At 40.2% G+C, this 18,738-nt stretch overlaps 1 protein-coding gene across 1 annotated transcript in view; it reads left to right on the top strand.

Annotated features, from left to right (window-relative positions):
• Positions 1-18,738, top strand: part of adgb (androglobin) — a 42,092-nt gene that overhangs the window by 16,444 nt on the left and 6,910 nt on the right. The window contains exons 13-29 of the mRNA XM_035678880.1: positions 2,122-2,167; positions 3,172-3,283; positions 3,422-3,485; positions 3,663-3,767; positions 5,180-5,288; positions 5,569-5,707; positions 7,558-7,672; positions 8,711-8,872; positions 9,749-9,887; positions 10,202-10,336; positions 12,266-12,359; positions 13,036-13,167; positions 13,464-13,617; positions 13,810-13,997; positions 14,303-14,469; positions 16,128-16,291; positions 17,800-17,911. Of these exons, the coding sequence (XP_035534773.1) occupies positions 2,122-2,167; positions 3,172-3,283; positions 3,422-3,485; positions 3,663-3,767; positions 5,180-5,288; positions 5,569-5,707; positions 7,558-7,672; positions 8,711-8,872; positions 9,749-9,887; positions 10,202-10,336; positions 12,266-12,359; positions 13,036-13,167; positions 13,464-13,617; positions 13,810-13,997; positions 14,303-14,469; positions 16,128-16,291; positions 17,800-17,911 (2,137 nt within the window). The remainder of the gene's footprint in view (positions 1-2,121; positions 2,168-3,171; positions 3,284-3,421; positions 3,486-3,662; positions 3,768-5,179; positions 5,289-5,568; positions 5,708-7,557; positions 7,673-8,710; positions 8,873-9,748; positions 9,888-10,201; positions 10,337-12,265; positions 12,360-13,035; positions 13,168-13,463; positions 13,618-13,809; positions 13,998-14,302; positions 14,470-16,127; positions 16,292-17,799; positions 17,912-18,738) is intronic.

Here is an 18,738-nt window from a genome sequence, read left to right on the forward strand (position 1 = left end):
CGATGTCCCGCACTCAGTCGGTGAGAAGAAACCGCCGTTTGCAGTGATGCGTTTTAGTTTGTGGACAAAAACCTCCATGTTTCAATCAGCATCAATGAAGTAGTTAATCTATATTTATTATGTAGAATGAGAAAAAGAAGTTACGTTTCGGACACTGGTTGTTAAAGTCAAAACGAGACCTCATAATGAAGCCGAACTGGCTCCTTACCGTTGGCTGTTTGTATTTCAGGTTCTGGTTTGTACAGAACGTCTGTCGTCTGTTTTAAATAACCACACTGCTCATCCAGTCAGATCAACCAACCATACATACCATTAGTCAAACTCTTTCTGAAGCCGGTCGGGAGACAGAACAACCTCTGTCCTGATAGAAGTGATGCTAGCAGCAGCTATGCTAACCTCTTTAGCAGCCACCGTTGTTGTTTAATGAGCAGTGAGTCCTTCAGCCGTGTATACCTGTGGACTCTGGGCGTAGCTCCGCTGCTGTGTGAGGCTGGGTCATCGCTGTATATGGTGTAAAATGAAATTAGCAGACTGTCAAGACTTCAGATGTGTAATCCGCTGCAGCAGCTCACGATGAAAGTGGAGCTTTAACAAAAATGCTTCAAGAGCTCGCTGATGGATTTTCATGTTTTAAGGAAACGAGTGGTAGGAAAAGTAGATTCACATGTCTAAAACACAGCAGCATTGTTTCCACACTGGCTGACTGCAGTGATGTGCGGTAAAATGGTTTGCATGTTCGAGTTTTAATGAAATATGGAGCCTGTTGATGTTTGTTTGGGACAGAAAGACGAATGTTTTGTGCTTCCTCGGACTCTCGCTGCAGTCTCAGTGGTATGAGGAGGTGTGGGCAGGAAGGAATGACTGTAGGCTGAGACACAGGCAGAAAAATCTGTTGGATGTCACAGCAATTTTCTCAATTATATTTTCCTTTTATTTGTTTTTGTGCTCAGTTTCTGGGTTTGGCAGCGAGGACTCGTGTTTCCTGCTGGTAACGTCTGTTAAAGAGGTAGTTAGTAGGAACTGAATGGAAAATTATCTTCAACACCCGCAGTGTGAAAAAAAGGCATCAGACACAAGACAGACGCAGTTAGACACAAACTAATGCTGTTTTAATCAAATTTTTAAAAAAATAGTGTTTGTGTGTTTGTTTTTAAGTTGATATGTTGAACACATCCAGCAGCTACATCATCATTCATTTAGAGTTTGTGTCTGATGAGTTTAAAGGTCCAGTGTGTAACATTGAGGAGGATCTATGGTGTGTATATATATGTTGTCATAGGTTCATAATCACCTGAGAATCATTGTGGTTTTGTTACTTTAGAATGAGGCGTTTTTATCTTTTTATAGAAGGAGCGGGTCCGCCATGTTTCTACAGTAGCCCAGAATGGACCAATCACTGGCTCTAGATTGGAGCTTTGGCATCACACTTCACGGCCTGTTCTCATTCCCAGGTCATTAAATACGGAGCCGTGTTCAGTTCGTTGCAATCTTCACCAATAGATGCCACTAAATCCTACACACTGGTCCTTTGAGTCTGATATTCCCTCTCTTTAAGATCCTGAGAGACACATCTGCTCTTTGCAGCTTTAAGTCTCCACTGGTCTCTAACTGTCTCTAACCGGTAGCGTTCGCTGGGTTTTACAGCGTTTTGGAGTGCTGAGAGACGGATAAACAATGAGCCGAGACGGAGGGTTTGATCAGAGATTAGTTCGCTCCTGATCTCACCTGCTGCAGCTTCAGCTCCAGCAGAAAGTCGGCGGGCTGGTTTTGTGAGTCTGTGCAGTAGCGTGACTCTTGAAAGGCAAACTGAACGCACACTGAGGGAATAACACGGCCTCCTGCAGGCTGACGCCGATCTGGACACTGATTTCCATCAACACACCCTGGAAACGGTTGCGTCACCTTTCTCCGAATCCTTCGAGTTATTCTAAAACAAAACAAAGAGGAAAACGGGGCAAAGGAGCTCTGCACCTTCTTTTATTTAGTTGCTGATTTACAATGCAAACTACAGAGAACACAGAAATACAGAGGGAGGGAAACAGGAAAGTCTTAACTTGAGCTCCACATGTGCTGCTCTCTCTCTCTCTCTCTCTCTTCCCCCCCCTCCCTCCCTCCCTTTAGGTTACTGCAGAGGACAGGAAGAAGGACAATGATGACATCTCCAATGGTAAAATCTGTTCCTTTGCAATGCTGGGCCCCTCATTCATTTTGAAAATGATCTGCATATCTGTACACAAGATTGCCCTAACCTGAACTCAAATATTTTGCTACCAGAATGGGCAGAAGCATAAGTGATGTATGTAAAGGTCTTCATTACTGACTGGCTTGAACAGCATCTGTGCAGCGAAGTCCAATTAATGTGATTAAGTATCTGCGTCTCTCGCCTCCACTCCCTCCAACTTTGTACCCATGCTTCCATCGGGTGGCCAAGACACTTTGAAGAAGATGGGACTGAAATTATGCGTTATGACCACGAGCCAATTCCCTGCCTTCTCTCTGCCCCCGTTTAGTTGCTTAGTAACACCTGCAGTTTGAGTTAGCGGACCAACATTGCTCAGCAGCAGAGATGCTGGCCCTCACCGCCTCAGCTTTCTGATCAGACTTCTTGCTTTGAGAAGAGCTTGGGGGCAGAGCAACTGTGTGTATGTGTGTGCGCATGTGTGTGTTTTTTGGGTGGAGAGTGTGTCTGCATGCATATGTCTATGATTTTACTCTGCATGCATTGAGATAGTGGGAGTCAGTGAGTGGGAGTATGGATGTGCATGTGTGCTTACACTATGCCATTATGTGGGAGTTTGGCCAATTTGGCTCACTGTGTTTCAGATAATGATTTGAGTCTAGGATAACTTGCTATGAGTCACAAGAGGAAAGGCATTTTGTTACTCGCAGCATTTTGAAATGGGAGATTTCACAGGCAGTTCTATTTAGTATTAAGTGTGGCGTGACAAGCATCAGTCAACTCGGATGCTACTCTGCTTGATAAACACAGGTTTTTCCTATATTGAGATGCTGCTGATTTGTATTAGCAATAATGAATGAAGTACTTTGCTTTATGATCCATTTTCTCAGCTAGACTTCTGTATACTGCAAACCTGCTACCTTTATAACAACTGTCAAACTCAAAATTTTTTTTATAAATACATTTATAATTACAAATTGTTTTCTATCCAGATCGGCCCAAAACTGCAATGAAAGTGCATGTAACTGAGGAGCCCATAATCCCTGTCAAACACATCCTGCAGGAGACCTGGGTGGAGCTGGATGACTTTGCTAAATGCTTTCAGTGAGACACAGACACAAATATATACTGTACTACTACAAACATACTGGGGCCTAAAGGGGCCTAAAAATGGCTTGATCAAGACTATAATTACTAATAAATTAAGCTTAAAAATAAAATGAGTTTGTATTTTTCTTCCAGGACTCTCTTGGTGTTCCATAAACCACAGATCTACCCACATCATATCCAGAAATCTCATTTAAAGGTACAGTGTGTATCACAAAATAACCCAGTAACTAATTCCTGCATGTTCAGTCTCCAGTGCTAGTACTTTGTTAACTTTCCATTTATTTTCCCCCATGATTCCATGTCTTTGTGCTTTGACATATTAATGCTGTTAGTATTGGATATATTGTTATTAATTTAACTGTGCTTTCTGCAGAGCACCGTCTTGTCCAAAACTGCAACAGGCACCAACTGTACTGGATCATCTACACACTCTCTTACTGGATCCTTCCCTATGACATATGCTGTAGCAAGCCCTGAAGTACACACATACGAACATACACATGCATGCACACCAAGAATTTCACATGAACACATACAGTGATTTGTCATGTGTGATTCAACCTAACCCTGTACATAGTACCTACTAATGATAACTTCTAGTGGAGTTTTCTTATAAACTAGTCATATATCATATTGCATAAGGATTGTATATTGCATTACTATAAAGCAAATTTCAGTTTCCTACGTAAATTACATTGACATCATCCTGTTTACTGTACAGTTTGAATTATAATATAGTTCTAAATGTATCATACAGCCTATCTTCACATTAAGGCAGGTCGATGTGCAGGGCAACATCCTCTGACAATGCAACATCACCTATTATGGCACGTATTCTTTTGTCTATCACTGTGATGGAAACTTCCCTTTGAACCCCTCCTATTGCAGTTATCAATCGCCTAGCTTTTCATATGAAACCACTTCTTCTTGATATCAGCAACAGTGCGACCCTTAGGTGGCACTTTAGCAAGTCCTTTAATTCCACTGCTGATGCTGTTAAAATTATAGACTTTCCTTTGTTGATCTCCGAGAGCAGGACTTGTATCATTTTCATGAATTAACTTTATACCTTTATACCTTTTATGGTATAATCGGGGTGTTAGTCATGCAAATTTTCAGTTGTCAGGAACTTGCGCTCCATTACACACAGGTGGCATTGTGAAGTAATGAGGATGATCTTAAAATAAATTGCAACCATGATCTGATTCAGTGAGGCCAAGACAACAGAATTTAAGTCTGGTGTCTTTGTTAAAAGTAGTTCTTGGCTTGTGCCTTGTGTTCGTTTCCTTTTGTACTTCTTGATCATGTAATGAATTTGTATTGTAGTACACTGTATGTTTGTGTCATATGCATAACATATACAGTACACACCTCTGAAGATGCGAGTGACAGTGGGCGTGTGATTGTGTTTGTGTGTGTGTGTGTAGCTCAGGCTTTTCTTTGACTTTTTTGTGTGTTTGCATGTCTGTGTGTACAGACTGCTGAGTCTGCTTGTCATTCCAGACATGTATGCATCCTCTCCCTCTGCCCCTCGCTTTGTCTTCCTCTCTGTCTTTCTCACAGACTGATTAATCTTACATTACTAAATTCAACGTCTTGGCCTCTCCTATTCAGGTGTCACCTCAAATGCTTCTTTAACTCTCTCAGCTCTTTTCTATATCTTCCTATTTTCTCCACTTACCTCTCCCTTGCCCCTTATTTCTCCCTTCCTCTGTATTTTCCACCAGCTTCTCTTCTACTAAGCCATCCTTCTATCAGTTTATCCATCATCCCTCCCTACGGCTTTCTGCTCTTCCTTTCTTCCACTTGTTCTTTTCCTTGTCTGCCTCCCTACTGATAACTAAGGGGTGTGTGTGTGTGTGTGTGTGTGTGTGTGTGTGTTCCCCCCAGTGTCAAGAGGTGAGAGGCACGCACTACCTGTGTGTGGACACCATACAACCTTCTCAGATCCTCATCAGCTTCTCTGCTCTGCTTCTCTGGGGGGATACAGCTGAGGAGAGTAAGGATTTATCTACACACACACTCTCAAACACACACATAGATACTCAGATACAAATGGATTTCCTGATAGTGCAAGTAATGTAAGAGCAGCAATTATATTTCTCTATCTAAGCATGCACAAAACATACACTATAACCTTATTTGTGATACACAGTATATGTAGACATTCATAAATGTGTGTATGAACATTTTATGAATGTGACCTAATCTGTTTGTGATATTTCATTGTGGTGGGTGAACAATTCACCTTTTCTCTCCCCCTCTACAACAACTCATAGAAAAGGAAATGTCAGCAGGATGTGGATCTGCAGTGCTCATCGCCCAGTCATACTCCTGGATAAGTCTACAGTCTCAGCTGCCAGTTCTCACCATCAAGACCAGCTCCTCTAAGGCAGCCATGCTTAACTTACCCCCAGGGTAGGATAGCATTGATGAATACTGATTACTGAGTACTGTACTGATCAAGTTCATAAGCGGGTAACAGACTAGGGCATGACAAATCTATGTTCCTAGACTCTGTGATGTACGTTACACTTATGTTAATAAGAATAACCATTTGCTGCTATCATAGCAGTATATCCTTTAGTATGCCATTTCATACTTACTAATATTTCTTATGGTTATATGATTAGATTTTTATGTCTTTTATTAAAAATACTGAAATCTTGATATTACCATGGAATGCTTATTAAATATTGTTCACCAAGGCCACGGCTTTAAACTTTTGACCAGTCTAATTATCTTTTGAAATTCATGTGGTAGTTTTTTTTTTCATAATTTATATATGTATCTAAACAAACTGTCATCCCACCTCATATTTCATCACAAAATTTTTCCATTTTTACTCTTACTCATAACCCTAAATTACCCTTAGCGCTCGTCAGCTCGGCACAAATGCTGCCAAGGTTAAAGCTTTAATTCCTATCATGGAAACCTGTTTTAAAAATGTATGCGTTTCCTGCACAGAACCTTTGGGAGTTTTTGATGAAAGGAAGCGTTTCACTCTTGTTGTGATTTTTTCAGCTATGCAGAGATCTTCTTAAAGCTATCATAAAGTGAGCAGGGGATATCTGCCTACCTCAGATGCTCTGAAAAGCAGTAAAAAGCATCTGTCCTAGTCGCTATTAATGGGTGCTACTTGGCCTAGAAGCAGAGGGCCTAGTTTCTGGGGTCAGGTGCAGGTATGCAGCAGTGCAATTACCACTGAGCCATAATCACACACATAGCACTCAACTTATCATGCCCATACGCCCCATAGTACACTCTCTCCAAGAGAAAATAGCTGGTATGTCCAGGCTTTTGGCATTTTTATACTACTCTTTTTGTCTTTGTATGTCCCTGTCAGCCTATGTGGTACACTATTTTGCCAATGTGCTATTGTCTTTAGTCTCTCCACTGACTTGTACTTTCTTCTTTGAACATACTGTCCAATCCAAGTTTTTGTCTTTCCTCCTTTGTACATCTCCCTTTCTTTCACTCTTTCCTATTGTCTCTTTGTCTTTTCTTCTCACTCAGACTTTTCACCTTCTTTTCTCTCTTTCTCATCCGTTTTCCCTTTTGTACACTGTCGTCTTCTTCTTCAACTGCACTAGCCCAGCTCCGCCTCAGTGCTCATCCATCTAGTTAGGCTGTGATGGCTGAATTATGTAAAGCTAATGGGGCCAAGGAAGTGGGGTTCCACTCTTTCATGCCTGACCAGGCCCTGTGAACTCAGTTTGGCACTTGGCAGACAGGACATTAGGCTACAGCACTTCTGAATGGTTGACCCGCTCAGTATTACTTGACAGAAACATTGATTCACTATTAAGACTAGAAAGGGATTTCATTCAGTGGAATGCACTTGTTTAATCCGTTTTTCCTCTGTGGTTGGGAGGGATACCTGTCCACTCTTACATTTAGTCTCATAAATTTAGTAGCCTAATATTTGTTTGTTCTACTGATGCTGTGGTTCTTAGCCCTGGTCAGGAATCCCAAGGGGTTGTAAGATAAATCTGAGAAGTCGAGAGATGACTAACAAGATAGAAAAATTGAAGAAAATATTGCTGCTGCACAAATAGTTTTTTCTTTCTGATGTTTCTCTACTTGTAACCTTTTTGTGACTGTCGAAGAAGGCAAAATCACTCTTTGATTGACTGGGTAGAATTATTTGCAGCCTGCGAAAAGGAGTCACAAATAGACTGTGTCTTTATAATGGATCACAAGTCAAAAAGATTGGGAACTACTGTTTTAGTGTCATTTACAGTCAAAATGCTTTTTCTCCCCTCCAGACGCCATGTGTTGTCCTTCCACGCAAAGGCGGCACTGGGCTACCACATTCACCTGTGCAGCACGACACCTTTCATCTTCGGGGATGAAGAAACTGTCATGCCGCATCTGACCAAGGTGACCAAAGGCTTTAGTTATAACAAATCAGTTGACATTGATTGTAATTTCACAACATATGAAGTCTTTGTGAATTTGAGAGGTGATTTAAGTTTTGTTTCTTTATCCGTGGGTGAAATTTTAACTACTAGGGGGTGGGGTCCACTACACTAAAGTAATGTACAGTAAAGGAAATATTATATGACATTTTCCTTTGTCTTTATGTATAAATACGCACAGACCAATCAAGATATGGATCCCTTCAACATAACATCCCGTCTACCCCTTTTTTGTCATTTGCAAGATAGTTACACATTAACATGTGAATTTCTAGCATAAGGGCTGATATGCATATTGCTTTAATTAGCTTTTAAGTCTCCAAGTCACTTCCTCGCTCATACAAAAAGGCTCTGAGAGGGGAAATTTGTGAGTGAGAAATACAGTGGTGACTAAACAAATAAACCAGAAAGCACTCAGAGCACGGATACCTCTGCCAAGGCTGCACACTCCTCTGATCCTTTTTTTTCTTCAAGGAAATATTTTTGATATATTTAGTCTGCATATGTGTTGTAACAAAGGAATCCTGGAACAACAAATATCTGTTGGAGCAGAAACAAAAGAAATACACAAAAACAGGAAATAATATATACAACCTGTTCAACCTTAATCATGAAAAACTACAGAAAAAGGCTTGGTTGAACATAGAGAAAGACAGCATAAAATTGCCCCTGTTGCAATGTCCTTGCTGTAACATTTTTGAATAGGACTTATTGCAGCTTCAGTTTCAATTCAGAATCACATGTTGGCACGTCAGTGCCACTGCTATCTTAAAGTTTAGCCTGGTGTTTGTGGTGCTGAGTGAATCACTTTGGGCTGCATTGTTACACATATTCAGAAAAACAAAGAAATATGCCTTTATCTTGTCTGTAATCAACAGTCCAGCACAGTCTATTTACTGAAATATATTGGTACTGTTCTGTCTGTTCTATTTAACTTGCATTCTGTTTGATTTGCAACAGTAAACAAAATGCTTCCCCACTGCTCTCCTCTTTTGAACAGGAAAGTGCTCGTTTCACTGAGCAGGCCTCGTCTATCTTTAGGGCCCTGTCCAGAGTGGTGTCTTCCTTTAGCGATGAGCAGGACCAGCCAGCAGCCAGGAGAATGCTAGAAAAGGCGTACTGCCCCCAAAACACCAACACCTCCCTGGGAAAACATCACAAGGTTGCTTGTTTAACTATGGTCTTATAGCAGTACACGTTTGTGATGTACATACAGTGAATTCACTTGAACTCACTTTACTTTGCCTTCATAATTATTTGACAGTTGCTACATGTAGATGTAGTCTTTAGTTCACATTTAGTAGTACACCTGTAACCATATAGCATGTAATTGGTTGAATAATAAGTAAGAGAAACTTACAATCCATACTTGTACTGCTCCTGAATTACTCAACAGCGGCCAACAAATGACATTTAATATTTTTCAACATTTTAGTTATTTTGTAAGGATGCAAAAGTATTTTATCACCAATTCCACTTGGGCCATTTTTTTTTTGTTGTGAATTTAGAATTTAAATATTTCACAGTTGTTTTCAGTAGGCATGGACAATAATCAGTTCTGCCTGGCCCAACGGTCTGCCTTATTTTCAGATAATTGCGCAATTTTGATGTAGACTGATGCAAACTAACAATGTACTAAACTAATACTTATAGCTGCTTCCTTTTTCAGCTTTTACAAGACTTCTTACATTTTGGAATATCGAAATAACTAAATTTATTGCCACATTGTCCCAAATAATTTAATTCACTCAATATGTCTGTAGAGCTTTAAAGTTCATTATTATCAATCTTTTGATTGCCAGAAAATGGCCATGGATAAATTATAAAAAGGATAAATTAAATGAAAGTAAATGGGAAAAAAAAGAATGACGATGAAGTTTTAACTATGCACCTACTTGAAGAACAGGAGGGTTTGTCTTGGAGGGTCATGAATTATCTCTCAAATTGTGACCTAAGCACCCTTACGCACTGAACTCTCACGTGCAGACACACAACTGCTAACATCTCTCAATTGTGTGTGTTTAATGTATGTGTTTAGGTGTTTAACAGTGCAGTTGACCACATGCTGCGTGAGGCGCTGGGCAGGAAGCTGACCGCAGAGGAGCGGTTTGCTCTACTGGCCCTCACGGGTGACCCTTCGCTCCTGGCCACTGACCACAAAGAATACTTCCCTACATGTAAGTGCCATTTGTGAGTATATGCCTAAATTATGTAATATTGAGTATCACAGCTTTATCATAGTTTTTGTCCTCTTCATTCTCCCTTTACAGTGTATGTAACTCCTGATATCAGTGGATTACAACACCATATCACACCTACTATACTCTACCTCTAAGTTTTGAATAAACACAATAGTTAACTAACTTAAATAAAGAGTTAAATTCAAAATAATTTCCTATTTTTAAAAACAATAATAGGAAATTATATTTAACAGTTTTCATAAGTCACTCTTCTATATAAACCTGTAATGTTCTGCTGTTACTCTTTTAAGTGAATGCAGAGTCAAAGCACCCAGAAAGCTGCAGAGACAGGGAGCCAACAGACAGGGAGGTCAAGGCAGTCACCACTCTGCAGGCTGGATTCAAAGGGCACTTGGTGCGAGAGATCTTTAATGCCTCAAAACCAGGTAAACACATCCATACACGTATAGAAAATGTGTTTATTTAAGAATCATGATCAGGTTTTATCTTTCATTTGAATAGTTGCAAGTACTAACTTCTGATTAGACCGTCTTGAATTCTGCTTTCTTCTTCTGTGCTCTTGAAAGACACCTGCAACAACTGGGAAAGCAAAAGGGGCAAAATCAGGAGGAAAAACACTAAAACAACAGAATGTGTTTCATTTGTGGATTATTATTTGGTGTCTGAAAACATACACACATGCAAAACACCTTCTGCTTCTTACATTCTCTATTTGATTTAGCCCGATGGCATGTATTGAGCCTCTGAGCAGGCACAAATATGTATTGATGAGACTGCCACTCTTACTAATACACCCTGACAGATGAGGGGTGGCCACAGAGGGGATACACACATACGAAACGCACACACGTGCACACGACGTTCCTGCATCAGCAGCTAAACCTTCCAATATTGGCAGCAAGTGAAAGATGGGGAGGATAAGACATGGAAACACTGGACATTTTGTAGGAAAGTGACAGATTGAATAGAGAGACATAGCGACATTGTACATTTATTCATAAGTTCTGTTCTGAAATAATGTTATGTTTTTGTTTCGGTGCCCGTTATGCTCTTGTGCAGGTTGCAGGCAATTTTTCTCAGTTAAATTATTTTTAATATCCACATTTCTCCAGAGGTGGTGGTAATTATCTTACTGTGAAGGTGCACCACTGTTTGAAGGAAACACTGGAGGTGACACGTTGCCCAGACATCCTCTACTTATTGCCACGACCTGAAGCTAACTGTGTCTTCTCCAGGCACAACACATGACCCTCTCACCCTCTGAATAACTTGCACATATGGGACCATGCACAGCCTCATTAATGTAGTATTTGCATAAAACTGTGCTGTGCCTATTTTGTGTGGCTTAAAATTGTGATATGAGCATGCCAAACATCCAAAGTATCCACATCATTATAGAACCCATCTGCCAGCAACGCAAAAAAATATTGCTTCTGGGTATGTGCCATTAGCATGAGCACACAGACATGCACAGACTGAACAGCTTGACTTGTATCAAATAGGCCTGTCATAGTAACGTTCTCTCAAATTCTATTCATTTACTAGTCAAAGCACAAAGTGCAGCTTCCAGAGTGGCATTTACAGCGATAGCAAAACGCTGCCTATCTAACTATACTTAACCATTCATTTAAAAGAAAGTAAGAAAAGTCTTATTTTAGATGGTCAAATTCCCCAGAACATCTGTTTATTACACACGGACAAACTGCTCACACCCCATTTTTGTACAATTCTGTTCTCCTTGCTCTTTTTTTTACTTTTTTCCCCCCTTCAACTCTTTCCTGTCTGCCTCTTTTTCTGTCTGTCTTTTGCCTGTCTTTGGTTATAAAGATAATAGAAGGTCTTCATCTCTCAATAGCCAGCCATGGCCCACTAAAATGGCTGCATCAATTTGGAAAATTGGCCATTTGAAAAGGGAGAGCTGAGCACTATGGAGGGAGGGGTAAAGGGAGGATGTGAGGACACCTATGCCACATGTCAGATGTGAAAACATCTATCATGCTGCTGTCTCTTCGGAGTATTTCTCTCACTTGCATGCACAAACACACACTTACTGACACACACATACTCATGAAGACATAGTGCTACATCTTTCATCAAAGGTTCTGTTCTGTCAGTGTGGTTACCTGTCTGGTGAGATGAGTGTGAAAGTTAATGTCAAGGTGTGAATAATCTCCTCCTATCACCTCTCACCGAATCAGGCAAAAATGCATTTTGCAATTCCAGTTTCCTACCCTGAACTAGGTCAGCTACAATCATTTTTTCATGTGTTTGACAGCAACATGGATTGTCTTTCATCTTTAATGGTGGCTACTTTTGTGTGTGTGTGTGTGTGTGTGTGTGTGTGTGTCATTCAGGTACAAAGGAGAACCTCACTGCATCTAAGACCCTTTCAGATATGTGGCCAGAGGTTGAATCAGATGCAGAAAAAAATGCTGCCTTCTTGTTACGGTAAATAAGGGATAAAAATGTATAATCATAATGACTCTGAATGCTATCAAATAATGTGTACACAATGCATAAATTGTATACACTAAACACCTCACACCTTATAAACCTAGCACGTATTTGTTCACGAATGTCGTAATCTGAGAGAATATCAGGGTTCCTACTACAGTCCTGTGCCAGTGCTATGTATATTGCATGGCATGCATTTAGCCTCCCTGTTGCACCGCATGCCCAGAATCTGCTCCCTCTCCTGGTTGTGGTGGCCTGTGGTGGCCAGGCAGGGAGCATTTTCCACATTGTGTTCCATCTTTTCCCAGTGGTACCATCTGCTGTTTATCCTCTACTCGTTCCAATCGGCTAGCAGCGTCTGCCGAATGACCCGCTGCCTGGGGAAGTATGTGTGTGCATGAGCATGGAGAGCTTGGTCAATGTGTGTGCTGAGGGTGGAATGGGGGGGTTGTCAGCCTTTGAGCATGTGTTTTTCTGAACTAATGGAAACATCCACTTCAGTCAGTAAGTCAGTTACTTCAGTCGCTGAGACGTGAAGTGCATCTACTTTCTTTTTTGTTTTTGTTTTCTCCAAGAAGTTTTAAATTATTTTCCACAATAGATTTTGTCGTGGTCTTCATTTAATTTTAATTTTGTAAATGTCCTCTGCCCTTTTGTGTTTTCTGCACAGGTATATCATTGACCACTCGGAGAGGAAAGCAAAGCTCTATCCCTGTCAGCAGGATGAATGGACTAGAATCACCTTCGCTGATTACTCTGTCCCTCTTCAAGACACAGCCAACTCCTGGGTCTTGGTGTTTAGGTTAGAAACCATTATAACTTAAAGGTTAAGCTTGTCAGTGAAAGAGAATTCCCTGGCTGGCTTGGAAAGTCTGAGTGAATCCAGGTGTTAATGACAAATGCCCCCTTCTCACCAAATGTCACTAAGGTTGACTTCGATCAGTGTAGTCAGCTCACATTCCTCTCTGTAAAGCTAATAACGGAAAATGTAAATATTTCTGTAACATTACATTTCAGCATTTAACAAAAACAGTGGAAGACATCTACAATTTGGCCTGACTGTGGAATTTGTTATCTTCATTTTTGTTGTTTGTGAAGAGAGGTGTTCCTGGTTCCTAAAGAGATGCTGCTGTTACCAAAGGTCTACTCCCCAATCCCTAATTGTCTGCTGCACATCATAAATAATGACACAGGAGAGGAGCTGGACATGGTCCTCAACAAAGTAGCGACCCATGTCTATAAACCCAACAAGGTCTGTGGATGCAATGTACTTTCTTCTCTGTTTCCTATTACCATGATAAATTGCTTCACTTTAGGAATACTCCCTTCCTGATGTTTATATTATTATCCTTAGTGTTCTTTTCCATATTTACATCAGTCTCACACCTTAAAAAAATATTTTGATTTGATGATTAAATTATTATTATTGTATCGGTTGTTCCAGCTTGGGTATACCTTTGTAGCAGAGGCTGTCACACCTGAGTCACCCCCTGTTGGTGCCAAGTGGAGGATGCGCTTGATTGGCTCAAGGGAACTCCTTCCAAAACTGTCCTGTGAGACTCCACTCAACACATTCTCAGTGAGGGAATTCCGGGATTATTATATTCCCAATGACAAAAACATCATATGTCGGTAAGAAAATCAACATAGAATTCATACTGGTCATTTGATAGTCATTGAGGAATGTATCATAAAAATAAATGCTGTCCAACAACAGCAGACCAACTTACTTACACTACATTTTATGAATCTAAGATGCATAATATCATTGGAAAGACAGTCAAAGAGTACATAAACATAACATAACATAACATAACAAAACATAACATAACATGGGTAGCCTCTCCAGGAAGCCCCATTTTCTAATACAAGACAACATTAAGGAGACTATGTGTGCCTCTTTGTGATACCCACAATCATTTGAAACTTTTCAACAGTTACCATGTGCAGGTGACAGCAGACGTCCTAGGAACAATTCAGTTTCAGACTTGCAAGCCAGATGTTTTGATCCATCTGTCCATTCTGGATCAGGAGAAGGAGGTGGCCAGCAACAGGGGGAAGGGCCAGGTGGTAATTCCTGTGTTCAACTTCCTGGCAAACAAGGGTGAGCAGTCATTAGGTTTAGTAATAGAAGTAATTGATAAATGAAAATCTTTTGGAGAAGATTTATCAGACTGACTCTTTATCCGTGTGTTAGAATTAGACATTATCTGCAGTATGTTTTCATCTTTGATAAACATAGCACTCTAATACTTAACCTCATGGTCAAGGGCCAGATTGTCAAACTTTGCTCCGCAGTCTTTTTTGGGGGGATTTTTCTAGTCATTTCACTAACAACATTTACTTTTTGCAACCCTTATATGAAACACACAAACACATCTAGCAGACATCAAAACAGCAGGGCTCCCATGTGCAGCCATTTCCCTTACAGCAGTAATTGAGGGATAAAATTGTGCAGGTTTAGAATTTTAACCATTAATATTGAATAGGTAGGTGATGGCAGCCTATATTATTGTGAAAATATCAACCTTTAGGTCGTAATCCCATTAATATCACCATTACCATTTTTAATCCAAATATTGCACTGCTATAACCATTTCATTGGTACCCAAATATTACTCTACTATTATATAGTAGTGTATTATATAGTTTTGCTTCATTGCTATCTTTAAATGTGTGTTCCCTGTATTATCCTTTGTTTTTGCCCCCTTATCACCCTATTACATACATTTCAGTCTAATATTGCCCATATATAAGCATTGTTAATGCCAAGATAATAACTAGTTAATAGCTTGGTATTACATAGTAGCACTTAATTATTAATTTATTAATTATTACCTCTTTTCCAAAACTATTACCTGCCTATTACCATGTTATTATTGAGCTGTAATGTAAAATGCTACCAGTAGTTAGTAGTTTGTAGGTTAAGATATATCTAATTAACTCTTAAACAGGTGTTGTAATTCAGTTTGCAGACACAAATTCCAATTTGTCATGCAAACGTGTTATCTCTGCCACTTAAAAGTACATTAATGCATTTGGTGATGATAACCTTCCCCCGAACACCGAATAGCTTGAATTTGGGTTTAGAGTTGTGTAACTTATCACTAGTGAGCTGGGATTAGTGTTTAGTTGATTTTACCACCTCTTAAGTAGAGGGTTTAACTGGTTCATTTACTCTTTTTTTTGTGCAGTTGTCCTGTCGTAAAACCACTGTACCTATCCTGGTGGTTGAATTCACAAAATGTGTTCAGCCTCATTTCGTCAAAGAAATATTATCTGTAAAAACTGCTAATACAGTGTGTTCTGTGGATTGTCCAGAGTAACAGGCGCCCTGATTCTGGAAAGAGAAATTGCTGTAGATAAAGTCAGACCGTAGATATACAGACAGGAGAAGCAGGGAAAGAGAGAGGGTAATGACATGTAACAAAGCTCCCTGACCAGATTTGAACCAGGGACGAAATAGGTATCTAAAAACTGGGACAAATAAAACCTGAACTATCTGCATGGGTAAATCATATCATAAATAATGGTTAGTGAGTATTTTTTGTTTTACATTAGCTTTTTGCTATTCTAGCCTGATCAACAGTAAAATACAGGCAGACAGTAGAGGCACTACACACAAGAGCTCTTCAAAAACTCTCAAACTCTTTAGTCTGCTTTTCAGTTGATGCTTCCATCAGTTACCAACAGACAGATTGCTGACCACGCTTGTCTTTTCTCAGATATGGGCTCAGATTAATATCTGTCTTTCTGTTACAGCCTCCAGTCACACTGATGAGAATAAGCAGAAACAGAAGGGATCCCCCACCCAGGACAAGGGAGTCAAGGTGGTAGACACTTCACAGCAAAGAGATGGGGAGAACGGCACAGCTGGGAAATCAGACTCCTTGTCGGACCAGTCACAGCCTCCCACAAAGACTATGGTATCACTGACAACTGCCTGCGTGGTATCTGCTGTTGCTCAAACACTTAACTGATCTCACTTGCACACGCACACAAGCGTGCATCTCACTTTCTCTCTCTGTCTTTCTCACCCACTTGCTTGCTGCCTGTGTTGATATCAATTTTTCACTGCCAGATACACATAACGCCTTACTTGCAGGCATGTGCACACACACACACACACACACACATGAACTTACACACACCCACACACGCATTCTTGCACAGACAAAAATTTGCAAGAGGAAAGCAGCAGTAACAGGAGGGGTGCTTTTGTTGTTACTGACTGACTTATCAGTTCTTGTCAGGGAGCAGCGATTTGTGCATGATTTATGAGTCACTCGATTGTCTGAAGAACCCCGGTCTAACAGACCTATTGTCATAGTTCGATGATTGCCAAAGTATATGTATGTGCAATAACACTCATATACACACAAAAACACACTGATTGTATGATATGCATTTTATGGCCTATAAAACAACAAGGTTTATTTGTGTTTCTGTAGTGACACCAGTGATACATCTGGAGACCAATCAATCATTTAAATGTTCCCTTTGTAACTGCTTACACCTGAGGAATAACTAGAATTAATTTGACATTTACAACAGTGGATTGAGCCTATACCCAAAAGTGCAGTGACATCAATAGTAATGAGACAGATCATGTCAGATCCCACGGATCAGATCAGCAGCAGGCCAGAGTAAACGGCTCTTGATCAGGACTAAGACCATTGATCAAGACTAACAGCTAAGGGTCAGTGATTAAAGCAAGGTTTTGTGCCGCAGGGACACACAGCATGATGCTATATTTTATATATATATTGATGCTCAGTAATGGTGCATTAATGCTGAAGGCTCCTGCAATGTAATCTGCCAATGCCTTAAACACCCTTAACAAACTAATGTCACTGTGGCTTTTGTTTGTATAGAGATGTACATGTGGTGTTTATATGGATTCATAACAACCGTCACTTTCTGCTAAGTGCATTTATAAGGCTCTATTATAGCTATAAACATAAACATAACACAAAAAACATTTTTTTAATTCAAAAAATGGCCAATTTCCCAAAATGAGTCTTGCTTTATTAGTTTGAGTCTCACCTTGGGATTTTGTTGAAATTCTGTCTTTTCTGTTCAGTGTGATGGATGTGGGAGTTACCACCCCTGATATAATCTTGGCCAAACACCCTCTGCCTTGTCTCTCCCTTTGTGCCAGGCATGTGCTTCTGTCAAAGAGGGCAGAGCAGCAAAAACAAAATATGCAGTTCTTTAAGATCTCTGTGTCTCTTTCCTAGTCATTATTACTAGTGCAGTTTACAGCTGTATGTTCACAAAATACAAAATACAAAATAGCATGCATGTCATGTTGGCTTTGTTTTTATGGTGTTGCATGTCTTTTTTTGTATTGTGTGTATCTGTATATCACATTGTGTTTTAAACTGCTATGAGGGTGTTGTACACACTGACTTTGCTTGTCTGTGTTTCACAGGGTCATAAGTATGTGGTGCAGGCAGAGGTGCTTTATAAGAGCTGGGATTTGGATGAATCTCAGCTGGCTTTTGTCCATATGCTCAGAGACTTGGAGAAGAATGAAATGAGAGGTACATACTTAAGATAATCACAAACGCCACATCAAACATTCAGTTGCCCAAGGGAGAGACAGGAAAGAAAGTTACTGTTTAAAGATAAAAATATGTTTAGTTAATTTTGTTAAGTAACATGAATCTTGATCTGAACATCCAAATAAATGTCAAAATACGCATTAGGCATGGTCCAGATGTCCCCAAATATCCCTTTAAGGGTCATGAAGCATTTTTTATTATTGCATTCAAAAGTATCCAGCTTTATAGTTCTGGGTTCTGAATGGATTTCTAATATGGCCTTCATGTTTTTTTTTGCACAACTTGTTTTTGTTTTCGGTGTGAAATGTGGCAGATACTTAGTAGGCAGTGTCAGGGGCCAAGGCAGACGCTGTTTGTTCTTTGCTTCCGCTAGCCAGGGGCCTGCTAATCACAAGCCTAATGAAAGCCAAATGAATACAGCTGCTTTTGCAGATCACAGAGTGTGATTTCTTGTGCCCACTGGTCGTTGGCTGAGGCAGTAATCCTGTCCTCTGCCACCAACTCTGCTTCTCTGCCTTTAATCATGCTGCACAAATTGGATCGATTGGAAAATCAGGGCTTTGAAATTTGCTGGAGCTTCTTAACAATTCTGAGGGGGTGAATTAATTGCGGCACGGGTGGATGTTGATGTGAGAGAGGTGCTGCATGGGTGACAATTTGCATGATTGCCTGAAGAGAGGGGCCAGCCTGCTGTCATTGAATTTTCATTCTCTTTCCTCTGTTGCTCCTGACAATAGGCCCCGTATTTACCCATTCAGTTTGCATGGCATGAAATATGAGGATGATGTGTGTATATATATATATAT

Source organism: Morone saxatilis, unplaced genomic scaffold (assembly GCF_004916995.1).
Source record: "Morone saxatilis isolate NCDOM2014 unplaced genomic scaffold, NCSU_SB_2.0 Contig7, whole genome shotgun sequence".
NCBI lineage: Eukaryota > Metazoa > Chordata > Actinopteri > Moronidae > Morone > Morone saxatilis.